This window comes from Clavelina lepadiformis, chromosome 5 (assembly GCF_947623445.1).
Source record: "Clavelina lepadiformis chromosome 5, kaClaLepa1.1, whole genome shotgun sequence".
NCBI classification, from domain to species: domain Eukaryota; kingdom Metazoa; phylum Chordata; class Ascidiacea; order Aplousobranchia; family Clavelinidae; genus Clavelina; species Clavelina lepadiformis.
Window position 1 is genome coordinate 6,258,552 of NC_135244.1, and position 14,463 is coordinate 6,273,014.

At 33.4% G+C, this 14,463-nt stretch overlaps 3 protein-coding genes and 1 long non-coding RNA gene across 5 annotated transcripts; 1 reads left to right on the plus strand and 3 right to left on the minus strand.

Annotated features, from left to right (window-relative positions):
* Positions 1-261: 261 nt before the first annotated feature.
* LOC143460552 (uncharacterized) lies at positions 262-8,362 on the minus strand. 2 transcript variants are annotated; one of them, XM_076958118.1, is made up of 15 exons: positions 8,222-8,362; positions 7,768-7,862; positions 5,306-5,568; positions 4,979-5,065; positions 4,665-4,846; positions 4,373-4,547; positions 4,194-4,278; positions 3,821-3,972; positions 3,486-3,647; positions 3,283-3,396; positions 3,046-3,133; positions 2,419-2,487; positions 1,200-1,477; positions 826-1,001; positions 262-684 (listed from the first exon to the last, which is right to left on the minus strand). In XM_076958118.1, the coding sequence occupies exons 2-15, from the start codon at positions 7,826-7,828 to the stop codon at positions 516-518; spliced, it is 2,061 nt and encodes a 686-aa protein (XP_076814233.1). In that variant the 5' UTR covers positions 7,829-7,862; positions 8,222-8,362; the 3' UTR covers positions 262-515. The 2 variants fall into 2 exon arrangements, with proteins under 2 accessions (XP_076814233.1, XP_076814232.1); XM_076958117.1 differs by lacking the exons at positions 7,768-7,862; positions 8,222-8,362 and adding an exon at positions 5,749-6,540.
* On the minus strand, positions 6,669-7,744 carry LOC143460556 (uncharacterized). The gene is made up of 2 exons (XR_013117900.1): positions 7,341-7,744; positions 6,669-7,197 (listed from the first exon to the last, which is right to left on the minus strand). It is a non-coding gene; the product is annotated as an uncharacterized LOC143460556 (long non-coding RNA).
* A 1,736-nt stretch (positions 8,363-10,098) lies between the features above and the next one.
* LOC143460915 (neuronal pentraxin-2-like) lies at positions 10,099-11,675 on the minus strand. Its single transcript, XM_076958599.1, has 4 exons — positions 11,305-11,675; positions 10,873-11,141; positions 10,554-10,729; positions 10,099-10,411 (listed from the first exon to the last, which is right to left on the minus strand). The coding sequence occupies exons 1-4, from the start codon at positions 11,363-11,365 to the stop codon at positions 10,240-10,242; spliced, it is 678 nt and encodes a 225-aa protein (XP_076814714.1). The 5' UTR covers positions 11,366-11,675; the 3' UTR covers positions 10,099-10,239.
* A 1,087-nt stretch (positions 11,676-12,762) lies between these two features.
* Positions 12,763-14,050, plus strand: LOC143459344 (C-type lectin mannose-binding isoform-like). The gene is made up of 4 exons (XM_076956447.1): positions 12,763-12,924; positions 13,060-13,178; positions 13,271-13,430; positions 13,574-14,050. Exons 2-4 carry the CDS (start codon positions 13,094-13,096, stop codon positions 13,812-13,814), a joined length of 486 nt encoding a protein of 161 aa, XP_076812562.1. The 5' UTR covers positions 12,763-12,924; positions 13,060-13,093; the 3' UTR covers positions 13,815-14,050.
* The last annotated feature ends 413 nt before the right edge of the window (positions 14,051-14,463 follow it).

Here is a 14,463-nt window from a genome sequence, read left to right on the forward strand (position 1 = left end):
ATAACAACGTTATAAACGCTGATAGCCTAAATATTTTCGGGATAACCTAAGGTTACTTTCAAAATTTGATTAAAAATTCAAGTAGCCTACTCCGCATTAAGAATGCATTGCATGCGCGATTTCTTCTTTTGGAAATACAGGCCATGAATGTTTTTTAATAGCTTAATAACCAGAACGATCGGTCCTTTAAGATCAGTCCATGTCAAGCTATTAACACGTAAAACTGGCAGCATGATCTCCTTAATGAAGAACAAAATCAAACATCTTTGAATTTCCCTGTAATCTGTCCGATCTGTCATATACTCATGCTGGTATTACAATACAACAAACGTTCTATAAATTATCATAAAATTGCAAAAATACGATTGAATTAATTCTCAAAAATAAGCAATTGCAGAGTAGTTGAATATTGTGTAAAATGCCAATTATGAATAAGTATTTGCATCAAACACATAAAAACCAAACATTAGTTTTTTCAATTTTGATCAAACTCTGCTTTACAATATAGGCCTAGTTTAGACCGGACATGAAGTGATTTCGTATGACACAGCTCCAAAGATTTCAGCTCGATCCATCCTCATATCCACTGAATTATCGACAGGACAGTTCCCGTTTTCAGCTATGTTTGCCATCTCGTGACTTAACAATTTTCGGGGCCAGATAGAAAAAGCATATATGGAACCACTGCAGAAAAAGTAGATAAATAAATAGTGTACACTTTTAGTGTTACAACAACACATTTTGTAACGTCAATATATTTATCAGGGTATAGCCTACCACGTATACCGTAATTGATACAAATTTTCAATAAGTTATTAAACCTACTGAAATGACTGAGCCGAATCAAATTTCCCACCGACTGAATCTTGCTCTTGGCCTAAAACCAGAGCTCCCCCGCCTCTCACGTAACCACCATCATATGCGAATGAGTTCGTGTCTTCGCCGTTTTTGAAAACTCCTACTTGGCTGCTTGTTGTGTCGTACCATAGACAAAGATGAGTCTATACAAAACGAAGAAAGAGTCAAGTTGAAAATCAAAAGTTCATATTTTTAAATTGTATACCTATGAAGTCTAAAGTTTTTGGCAAAAATACCACTGTGGGCTACACAGCAATTACTTACACATCTATACGTATAGGCTATTAGGCAAAGCATTGTAGTAGTATGTAAGCATTTTAAACTGAATTTATAACATTTACCCAAGTGTTTAATGGAACGGCCACGGGAAACGCAGTGTTAGATCCAGCAATATAAATGGACACTTTTCCGTTAACAATGCCAATGATGTATTCATTACTATTTGAACTGATGGCATAACTAGCGAGCGAAACAAATCCAGACGACATGGATCGTGGATTAACCCACATGCAAGTGGTCGCTCCTTTCGCCATTTGTGAAAAGTAGGAGCGGTATCTCACATAATCGTTGATCTGTTGAGCCGCCGGGAAATTAAATTGATAGACTGAGCATCCAAATCCTGTTGATTAAAAGCCTTGCTAATTAGTTTATTAAATTTTAAAGATAGTTTCTAGCCAATAAATTAAAGAATTTTCATAGCAGCCTATACCGTCAACCGTATTTCGATTTTAGAAATACAGTTTAGCTTCAGAAAAATTGCATGATGACCCACAAATGAGGGTGTGACATCACACACCTGGTCGTCAATGGAGCAACTTAACCTTATTGATTAGCATTAAGTTTGATGATTTTTTCTTGTTTTACTAAAAGTAACGGATAAAATTGGATATAATCATAAATAAAAATGGAGACCGCTGATGAGTAGCTATTTCAACAGCTTAATAAATTGGAACCCTTGGGCCTTGTGCGAATGATTGCAGCGATCATTTTATGTTCAAGGAAAGTGCATGTCGTTAAACAACAACGCCCATGAAACAACTACCAGGACTTCACTGAATAAAAGCATTGGGATGGTAACCAATATAGCAATTGCTAGTACTCTGAATTGTTTGACAATGATAAACCTTTAGACCATCTCATACAAACCAGAAATAAGCTAAGAAATTCATTAATAATTATCACAAAAAATCGTTTGCACTGTATTCTAATCATACAGGCAGTAAACAAAACTGCACTTCTAAAACAAACAATAAACTGATTAATTAATTATCTACCAGAATTAGTTGTTCGGGTGCTTATTGCAGTTAGTAGGAAGATTGAAATAGAACAAGCAAAATAAAAAAAACACAAATATAGCAACTGGTTATATCAATTATCGTAGTTTATTTTTATTTCCATCAATATGCGTAGCAAAATAACTTTTAGTTGGTCTTTATGTCAGAATGCGGTTGTATTATTTAAAAAATGCATTTTGAAGGTAAAATAGCTACCATTCCAAGTTATGTATAACAATACAAACAACAATATTTTAGCCATACATCGCGTTTATGAAAAAAATACCTGTTTTGGAAGGTGTAACAGTGGTGTCTTTTGTTGTGTATGCAGTCTTCATTGTAGTTGTAGTTGTAGCTTAAAAAGCAGTTAGGCGGAATGATAACTAAATGATAAAGTAGTACTACAGTAAGCGCCGCTTAACAAACCACCTTTGAGAAATCAAAACCTACTCTAATAAGCGGTTTCTGTATTAAACGATGACAGTTGTTTTCACATCGTAAGTTGCTGTATGAAAGTAAAGTCGTCCAGGTTTCGATACCAGGACGTTTTTATTCTCATTTGCTGGATATTGCTGCTACTACTTAGTGTTCTGGAAAAATGAATTGGTAATATTTGAAGTGTTTGACTTCGCTTTTGGTTGCGTGGTGCACAGCACGATCACGTTTCGACCGTAGGGATCACTCTTTGAGCTAAACGTGTGTTGTCACGTGCAAAGTTGCTCCAAAGCGTTGTGCTTGGTCTAATAAGCAGTGAATTTATTTGAAAGAAATTCATCGTTTGTAAGTGTATCAGAAAACTGCTCTAGTAAGCGGTTTGCTCATAAAAAGATGCTCTGTTAAGCTGGCTTTCTTGTCGTAAGCATCAAGTGAATAACAGAAAACTATATTCGCAGAATATAATCACCATACTCACCACTGGATACAATAATTAATGGTATTGTAGTAGGATTAGACATTCTATTCGGTGACTCAGAATCAGCATCAATGTTAACCACAGTAATCTGACAGTCACAACATTGAGTAAACAATAAATTTTTGATCAAGTTGAATCTGTACGATGATGTTATACACCTTGACATGCATCACGTCATTCATGTAGGTAATTGTTAAAATCAACTAAAAACACATATATATGTAAATGCCAGTGTACCTCAAAAGATGATGGTGCTAATGAATAAATGCCAAAAACACTGGGAAAATAAGCTACAAATCCATCACTTGTAATTTGAAAGTTCTTGGGAGTAACTTTATATTGAAATGAAGCCTAATAAAACATAACGACCTTGTGTGAATGTCTTATTAATGGTATAGTAATTTCTAAATAAAAATCGAAAGTTTTATGCTAACACTTGCATTTTCATCATCTAAATCATAAGCAGATATTTTCAAGGGAATCATTCCGTTTTCATCTTCAGTTACGTATGTCTGTGCTTCAATTAAACTTTCTTGAAGGTATCCTTCCGATGAAGATGAATTCAATTGTGGTTTGTAATCATCTTCAACATTTACATCAACCTGAATAACATACTCCAAGTAACAGAACTCTACGAAGTAGATTTATTGCAATAATTAATGTGAGCGAACTATTGAGCAATTTTACTGGAAAAGGCCCATGTATAGAATTAAGATCAATGAACAACAAAAATATCATCTAAAAAGTAATCGTCAAATGTCCCACATAAACTTACCCTCAAAAGAGCAAACGACTCCTTGCCAGTGCTTTCTGTGGCACCGATGCCTAATGTATATACCGTTTTAGAGGTTACTGCTTTTTCAACTGTAACAACTCCAGTATTCTTGTTAATAGAGAAATGGTCCATATAGTTAACAGGAATGCTGCCTGTTATAAAACATTTCCAAAAACATGAACATGATCAAAGAGAACTATAACCAATAAAATGCATAACAACATAAATAAAAAGTGACATTTAAAAATAGTTAGCTTGAACATTTAGGTTTATAGAAAAATTAGATTTCATGGGGTTGAGTTTATACAGGAAATCTACTCTCTACATTCTACAATACTCAAACTCCAGAAAAGCAAAATTGAAATTGACTTACTATCTGTAAAAGCATATGTAATAGCTGCATCAATTCCAGGGTCCAAATCCACAGCAACAATATTTTCGGGTATTATATTTAGGTCCTAAAAATTTATTACAATTTTATTGCATTGATTATAATGCAAGCAAATGAAAACATTGATACAAAAATTAATTTGTGACCGAAAGTTATCTTACCCCTGTATAAGTAGTGCTTATATGGCTGAAGTATATCAAAAAGCAGTCATTCTCAGATGCACACGGTTGAAACTGAGGAGGATGATCATCAACATCCAAAATATTAATCAATACCACAGTGCTGCTATTTCTTATTCTTTCCCCATATGGATTATTATCATCAGTTGTAGCAAAGCTGCATATTTATGAACATATACCATAAGCTAAAAATTCCAAGATTGTTGCAAACTAAAATAAAAAGTTTTCATGTGCATTGACTGAATGTGTACATATGAATGAAAAGCTTTTTTACACTGTGATATCATAAGTTGATGGTGGAAAACTTAAAGCTTCATTAAGAGTTATTAAGCCTGTGGACGAATCAACGTTGAACGATGGTGTTTTGCAAGAGTCACAACTTATGCTATATGTTGGGCGTAATCCATCTGGATCTGTTGCTGAAACTGTTAGAATTTTTGTCCCAAGTAGGGAGGCCTGTTGTTAAACATAAGAAAACTTGTTACAAAGTTACAATTTCTTACCAAATCATTATTGTTTCTAAAAACATAGTGTTAAGTGAAAATTTATTGTCACAATTATTGTAAAGAATATTTTAAAGAAAATTACTTCACTTATCTCCGCAGAATAGCTTGCAGAGTTGAATACAGGATCGTTAAGATTAACGTTCTTTATTTCAACGTAGATTGGAAAACTCTATAAATATAAACCCAAGTGTTCCTATGGTAAATTTATTTATTTTTAGATGATTGCAATGAAACTAATTTCATAAAAAGTATCATCATCCAGTATTAATTGTTGTTGCTGTATTATATGGATGCTATTATCAATATGTAATATTTGTTTTAAAAAGACAATATAACTTTTCTTAGAAAATCATTTCGAAAAGTAATAGAAAATAAATAGTTTATAACTTAACCTTATAACACAACGCACCCGAGGACTGCTTGAACTGATGACAGTACAAGTAACTTGACCAGTTAGAACTGAACCACTGCTGGCATCACTTCTTGTTATATCAACACCTGACTTTACTACAACATTAACATCTGATAGTTCCAACAATGAACTCAGCGTTGAATCAAGTGCAAGGTCAACTTCAGTTCCAACCACTCCCACACCATCAAGAGATAAAACTTGTGTTCCACTTGGTGCATATTCATAAACTTCACCTGCTGGATTGTTTGGAACACACTGACCTAAAGTAAAATGTGTCAAGATTTAAAAAATTTCACAATTATATAAAATGTGTATAATATTTGGAAAGATTGTAGTTTATCAAACATAGAGAGGCAGTCATTAAAACTTTTTTTTTAATTCACATTTTACTGGTTTAGTGTTTTCTTTTTATTAAATATTATAGCTCATAAAAGACATACCTGATGATCTGCTGATGTGAAATAAAATTACAGTTAGGACCCAGGCTTTACTAAAAGTCATGTTATACGCTGTTCTAGCATACCAAGGTACATGAATGTTTTGATAGTGATTATGTTTCATATTTTATCAAATAAAACAGCTCAATTATAAATATCGAAGAGGATTACAATGCGAATAATGTTTTGTAGCATTGACCACAATGACTGCATAACAAATATTTTTTACTATTATTTTGGTTCCTATGTTTATTCCACGTGTTCTATTGTTAGATAGTTTGGAACGTATCACTGATATGCACCTGAACATACCAGCTGACATAATTTCGACAAGTTTTTATAGTTTCTAAATTTTAAATTTATAAAATGTTCCATGTGATTGTATTTCAACTAAATATGCAGTTATTAAAATTGTTTAAGTATTAAAACAATTTTGGTATTAAAAGTATTCTGTTATCATCCACTGGTATAACTCAAGGACATATCCACTGACATAATACGCAAAGAGTTGAGACACTGAACGTTCCAAAATCCATCTCAAATGTTGTTGAAGTTTATTAAAATACATGATCTTTCTAGAAATTATATTTCATCTTTTATAATCAGCGCACTTAGTTTTACAAAATTCATTTCAATAGCAATTCTAATATCTTCGATTACTGTTCTACAATTGCCAAACTAACAACAGAATCACTCCTCATTAAGTCAAAATTCCCGAGCTGTGTCTACCTAGAACGGAAGATATAAATTACGGTAACGATTTTTATACCTGTATCACTTAATACTTAACACTATCACTATCACATCACTATCACATCACTAACACTATCACTAACACTATTAACACTATCACTATCACTATCACTACTTAACACTGTATCACTATCACCTAACACTTAACCTCAGTCAAGTAAAACATCAACCGCTACAGCTTGGTTTAATTTACATCTCACTGTGACCGAATACCTTATTCCTAGAAATCAAAAGAATCAAACAACATTTTTACTTAGCAATGTCTAAAGCAAATAAAAAAAGAGCACAATGGCCAAAACCATTAAGCATTTCTATAGCTATACATGATAATAATCTGCTATACAGACAAAACTATGTCAATACATTATCTTATGTTTGCACAAAGCAAACAGAAAATACAAATTTTTGCAAATCTGCAGCATACCAGGATAACTTGGAATTCTACTTTATGTTGAAAAAATAGTTTTGTATTTATAATTTCAAGGTTCTAACCAATTAGAAATCAGTAAACTATCAAAAATCATTATGGTGTGACAACACAGTAAGTTTCATTTTCAGAGACATCATAGAATTGTTTAAGATCAAAAGCAGTGACCTTTGCATTCAGTGGATTACCTTCATCATCATTTGTTTCATCAGCATCAAAAGTCCAGTTGGTTGAACTTACGATACTTACTTAAACAATACCCACAGGTGTGTCTACGTATAAAATATAAGCTAAAATGACCATAAATAAAGCAAACATTTTAAGTAAAGCTAAAGGATAAACTTATGCGCTTGTTTAAGTTGTGCAAGATGAAAAATGATTGTTTTTACCCAGTCAAGCTTAAAACGATAAATACCCAGATATTTATTGAAACGGTCACAGGGAATAAAGTATGAGGTCCATGGACATAAAGCGACACTTTCCCGTTGTCAATCCCAATTATCCATTCGTTGTTTTGACTACCAATTGCATAACTAGCAAGCGGTATAAAACCGGAAGTGGTTTGTGGATTGACCCACAAGCAAGCGGTTCCCGCATTAAACATTTGTGGAAAATAGGAGCAGTATCTGACAAAATTACTGGTCTGTTTAGCATTGGGAAAGTAAAATTGATTAACTGAGCATCCTGTAAAGTAGAATGCTGTTAGATTGGCCACCAAATAGAAAATGTTTAAACTAAAATCATTATTTCGTGTCATCACGTTATATTCATACATTTTAATATCACAAGTCTTTTAAAACTAGAAAGATTAAGTACTATATGCAAATACCAGTAGGGTTTACCTTTGGTTACAGCAACTCCTAAAGTGAAGAAACATAAAAGCGTGACCATTCGGTGAGCCATGATTTGCCATAAAGATATCCCACCATAAAAGACACTTAAATACAAAAAATAAAGAAAAAGAGCACAATGGCCAAAACCATTAAACATTTCTATAGCTATACATGATAATAATCTGCTATACAGACAAAACTATGTCAATACATTATCTTATGTTTGCATAAAGCAAACAGAAAATACAAATTTTTGAAAATCTGCAGCATACCAGGATAACTTGGAATTCTACTTTATGTTCAAAAAATAGTGTTGTATTTATAATTTCAAGGTTCTAACCAATTAGAAATCAGTAAACCATCAAAAATCATTATGGTGTGACAAAACAGTAAGTTGCATTTCCAGAGACATCATAGTATTGTTTAAGATCAAAAGCAGTGACCTTTGCACTCAGTAGATTACCTTTATCATCATTTGTTTCATCAGCATCAAAAGTCCGGTTGGTTGAACTTGGCTAAAATATTAGGTAACATGAGAGTCGTGTCATATTCATCAAATAACACTCAATTAAGATAAAATATGCCATTATGAAGCAAACAACCTAAAAAAATAAAATAACTTTCTGCGTCATTGTATACTTGGCGAATTACATTTAGTTACTTGTGTTTATCAATTTTTATTTTACTGCAAAGATATTTACTCTTGTATCACAAATGCAATGTGCAAATGATAAAAAAATTCCAATTTAATATTAGTGTTATTCGTCACATATTTCGGGTTTTAATCAGTGACTGTTATATCATGTTAAGAAGTTTTACTAATGCTGTACCGAGTTCTATTAGCAGTGTGGCAGTCATATAGACAATTGTTTTAAAGTAGTAACACTTCCACTTTTCCATTCCACATCACCAGCAGTTAGTGTCACAAAAATTTTGAGTCATTTCATCAAAAAAGGAAAAAAATACATTGCATTGCTAATAACTCAAGTTGGCAGAGACAGATTGATTGACAACTACCATGAGTGAAGCGTCTACAAAGCAAAAACTCAGCAATTAAATTCTCAAATTCTACAGGGCTTGGAGTCATACAGTGGCAAGTGCTACTCTATGTATCAAACATAGCACATGGCAGAACATGAAATAGCAATTGCCCGAATTAAACACACAACATTTTCGTTCCGAACTGTAATATAATGAGTATTAATGACTAAAAATTGGCGCTGCATTCTTTGAAATAAAATCACCAAGTTTCTTCGAAGGGGATTACCCTACAAAGAGCATTCTACATATGCAGTGAGTCAACTCTTATTTTATTTGATGCATTTTAGGTGCATTTTTTTAAAAACATTTTCTTCCCTTTCTCCCTGAACTGAATAGACAATTATAAATAAATGTATCCTTTAATTATACAGCTTTAATAAACAAGAACTAAACTAATCTGCAACACAACAAGTAAATTTAGACAAAAGCATAAAAAGCAAACTGGTATTCTTAGAATGGCAAATCGTAATCGCACAACTGAAAAGAACTGAGGAGCTGAACAGAGAGCATCATTGGCGTGATTGCGAGGTATGCGACAAAGCTGCAAGGGGCGTTGATTAGGGACCGCGAGGAGCGTTGCATTAATCATTACACTCCCAAAATAATTCCTGGTTTTTTTAAGAATTTTATTTTTGCGAAAACAACAACAAGAATAATAGCACTGACAAGCTAATTTACTTGCTCGTAAATTTCAATGCGTAATTTAAGAGCAAATCCCAGCATTGACCTAGGATTCTTAGGTTTTGCATGCAAACATTACATTTTATTTACAAGTCTGTAAGCGAACGTAACAGCATGACATATAGTGTTTATTAGGTTACTTTGAAAGTTAATAAATAATTCAAGAAATGAAAGGTAAAATGTAAGCCATTAGTTTTATAAGTGATGATGGTAATGAGTGTTGATTTATTGTAGTCGCAACTTTGCAAAAACGAAATTGCGAGTAACAACTATGACAAAATATCTTGCTAATTGGCTACCTTGTTACTACTTTCAATTTTTAAACGAGATACTTATAGTATCGTCTTTTTAAGAAATGATTTTGTAATAAACAATACAAACTTTAAAAAATTATATTACAAACAATGGAAAGTCTTTAATTACTTTCATAAATCTTATTTTGTTTGTTAACAACAACTTTTGAAAAACGACATATCGCTAATCATCCCTTATTCAACAAGTAGCCTTAAGCATTTTAGTCGTTTTCTTCTTAGATATGGGCCTGGGCCACGTTCAGCATGCTTGCAAAATATCCAACTTATATACGTTGAAATAATAAAGAAAATTCGACATGACACATAGGCCTAACGTATTTTAATTCCGAAAATGGCTTATGCTAGTTATGTAGGCTATATTGTATGCACACACAAACAAGATAAAGCAAATAGAATAAAAACACAACTAAACAAACAAAATTCGTAAAATCGGTTCAAAAGTTATTTAAACGGTACGACATGTTGAGACTTCGTACGAAACAGCTCCGTAAACTTCAGCTCGGTCCATGTTCATTTCCACTGAAGTATCTACAGGACAGTTGCAATTTTGAGCGATGTTGTTCATTTCGTAACTGGAGAGTTTTCGGGGCCAAACCATGAAGCTTCGTATATAGCCTCTGTTAAAAGAAAAGCAAAAAGTATTATTTCTTAGAATAACTAATATCACAGACTGTGTAATATCAATTAGATTGAATTATGTTTTATGGAGCATGTTTGTTTATGGCATAAATGTGTGTCAAAAAATTGTCAAAGGGTTACCCAAATGACTGATTTTGGTCAAATGAACCCCCGACTGAATCTTGCTCCTGGCCTAAAACCAAAGCGCCTCCGCCTCTGACGTACTCTCCATTATACGTGGCTCTGTCCACGTCTTCGCCGTTTTTGAAAACTCCAACTTGGCGACTTGATGTATCAAACCATACGCAGAGGTGTGTCTACGTATAAAATATAAGCTAAAATGACCATAAATAAAGCAAACATTTTAAGTAAGGCTAAAGGATAAACTTATGCGCTTGTTTAAGTTGTGCAAGATAAAAAATAATTGTTTTTACACAGTTAAGCTTAAAACGATAAATACCCAGATATTTATTGAAACGGTCACAGGGAATAAAGTATGAGGTCCGTGGACATAAAGCGACACTTTCCCGTTGTCAATCCCAATTATCCATTCGTTGTTTTGACTACCAATTGCATAACTAGCAAGCGGTATAAAACCGGACGTGGTTTTTGGATTGACCCACAAGCAAGCGGTTCCCGCTTTAAACATTTGTGGAAAATAGGAGCGGTATCTGACAAAATTACTGGTCTGTTTAGCATTGGGAAAGTAAAACTGATTGACTGAGCATCCTGTAAAATAGAATGCTGTTAGATTGGCCACTAAATAAAAAATGTTTAAACTAAAATCATCATTTCGTGTCTTCACGTTATATTCATACATTTTAGTATAGTGTCACAGGTGTTTTTAAACTAGAAAGATAAAGTACTATATGTAAATACCAGTAGGGTTTACCTTTGGTTACAGCAACTCCTAAAGTGAAGAGACATACAAGCGTGACCATTCGGTGAGCCATGATTTTTCTTTCTGGTTTTTAAAGAACAAAGCGGTAGAAATTGACAAAGACACTTACAAACAATCCTGCTATAAAGTTAAATATCTTAAGTTAAAAATGTAGTGTTTAGATTTTAGACGATAAGTTTCGTATAAGTTTAAATAATTCAACAAATTTGTCCAAATCATATGCATTATATTTCGCAATTGTTTTGTAATTCTAAAGCACATTACATTACATATTAAACTCATAAAATTCTTTACAAGATGGCATTATAAATCAGACCGTACTTTATATTGTACCAATAAAACATGTTTGAAATCAGCATGCACACCCTGTTAGCATGAGTTAACTCACTGTCTGCACTGAATTTCTGGCCACGATCTCTCCTTAATTTATACGCTTCCCCTGTGATGTTTGTGACGCATGTTTTCCATTTTGTGGTGATGTGATGACGCCAATTGCAATGATGTAAATGCCTATTCTTCAAAAAGAAAACATTTACAGATCACTAAATTCGGCAAATAAATGTCTCAAAGCATGAGACAAGGAACTAGAAAACATTCGTCATGCTATGTACATGTTATGGTCAATGTTATGTGTTGACCAAAATGTTGATTGTCTATGCAATGTATAAGGAATTGGAAAAGAGTTATCTATTTGCAAATAATAAGTTGCAAGCAAACAAATTGTGATGTTTTCAGCAAACACTGTTTCACACGAATTGACGTCAGCGTTGTGATGTTGATGAGGTGATTTCCTTGGAGGCGTCAGAAAATTTCAACTCGAGTTTCAAAACTCGTACTGCAAGCAGTTTTGGTCTGGATATAAACGCTTAAATGTTTTCATTTTCTTTGTTTGATTCTAAATCTGACCAATATCACAGATGAATTCTAAGTTTCCTGTACAAAAAAATGTCCTAAAGGTAAAACGCATCACAACAGAAAGCTTCCTTAAATGGATTAATATCACATAGCACAAAATAAAATGATATATTTTAATAATGAATTTATAGATTTTCTTAATTCAAAGTACAACGCCGATGTTGATCCTGAATGTACAGTAATTGACGCTGCGGCATTACTTCGGCAGCAAGATTTCATCATTAGACCATTTAAAACCTATTAAGCGAATTAAAGAGGCTTTGGTGGCTGTTTTAAGAAATAAAACGCTGAAAAACTTTTGTAGCAAGTGGAAACTTATTAACAGAGCTAATAATTTTAAGTTAACTTTGACATCAGCCCTTGCACACGCATATAGCGCGAATAAAAAAGTAGTTTGAAAACCCCAACTAACAAACATTGACTTCGGTTGAAAGCAAACACAATATCATGGTTGACATACTTTGTTCTCCCCAATGACGTCATACTTGTTGTCATCTCCTGATCGAAAAATACGCATTCGGTAAAAAACAAGTTAACAAACTTTGCGTCACCAATTTCCCCCAAAATGATAGTTAAACAAATTTCGAACGATATAAATTGGGAAGTTTTTCAGCTGTCTTTAGCATATGGCGACGGAACCAGAATAAAAATTGCCAAAGATATTACCAACAAATACTGAACACGGAATTTTTGCAGGTTAGTCGTATTGAGCGATTTGTACTGTACATTTGTGATTTGGCTTGATATTTTATGTTGGTTGTTTTCGTATAACTTTTAATATAATCTTTTTCATACAGAAAGTGTAAAAAAATTCTTAACTATACTTTGCAGATTTTGTGTAGTTTCAAGCATTCATTCAAGTAACATGAAACTTTTATTAAGTCTTTCTATATTGAGTTTACTTTTCATTAAGTGCAAGGCAGGCGAGTGCTGCGCGGACCTTCGACATGGTGAGCTTTTGCATAAAAATACACGTTTTTACCTGCTTACAACAACGTTTTAAAACATATATGTATATAGTTTAACTGAAAGCATGTTCCAGAATTGCAAGAATCGATCGCTTCAGACTGGTTCTTTCCATTGAATGGATACAAATACAAACTCACCAGTGGCAGCTACGACTGGACAGGAGCTCGACATGAATGTCAAAAAATGGGTGCCGATTTGGCAACTATTGGAATCAGGGATTTCGAAATAAGAAGGTGGGAAATTGGGTATTTAGCAATAACTTGCATGAAATGCAATTTTACTAGTTTCTCTATTCTATTTAGTGCTTTAGTTCTATTTAGTTTCAAAATTTAAATGTCGGTTGAGTGAAAAGATTTTAGATTGAGCTTTTTAACAGGGTTATATGGCAAAAGCTAAACGCCGTAGGCGCCTGGGTAGGCATGACCGACGCAGCGACAGAGGGCCAATATACTTGGATCGATAATGTTGTGGGCACTCCCCAGAATATTAAGTGGGCAGCCGGTGAACCGAACAGCAATGGTGGAAACGAAGATTGCGTTAACCTGTGGACAGACGCTGGCCTGAACGACGATATTTGCTATAAACTTGTGAAAGGACTTTGCGAACTGAAAGTCTGATTAATTAGATGTTTATCAAATTCAATTTCGATGCTTCTCAGTTATAACTACCACTTTATATGCCGTTGGCCTGAAAGTGATGGTACATTTTACATTTCTTTTGTAGCGGATTGCACAGATTGTAAAGTTATTTCAGAAGTTTGAAGTTTTTGAAGTCTTAGAATCGTAATGGTAGAATCAAATGTGTTCTTGATGTGAATTGTGAACCTTATAGAAATAAATGTAGCCTACATTAACATTTTCTCACTTTCTTTTATATATCGAAAGCCTGTTCATGATAATTTGCTCACATCAGCTCACGATATTAACTATACAGAACTCGTGTCATCTCCCATATCAATATTAATGAAAGATGACATTTTACTGGTATCACTTTTGGCATTAAATTTTACTGGCAAAAGTATTGTTTTATCTATACATACATAAACGACAAAATTCAGCTGTAGGCCTAATTGTGCTATATCCAGTCTTCAAAAATTCAATAAAGTACAATATATATAAAATAAGGCCTAAAGTGCTCGAGCAGAAAGTTCGCAGGTTTTTCGTTAAAGATGAAACCACGCAAAACTAGAAATGCACTCACAAAGCAAGTACACTTCCACTAAGACAGCTCATTACTTTCAAGCGGAATTTTCAGAAATGCAACGTT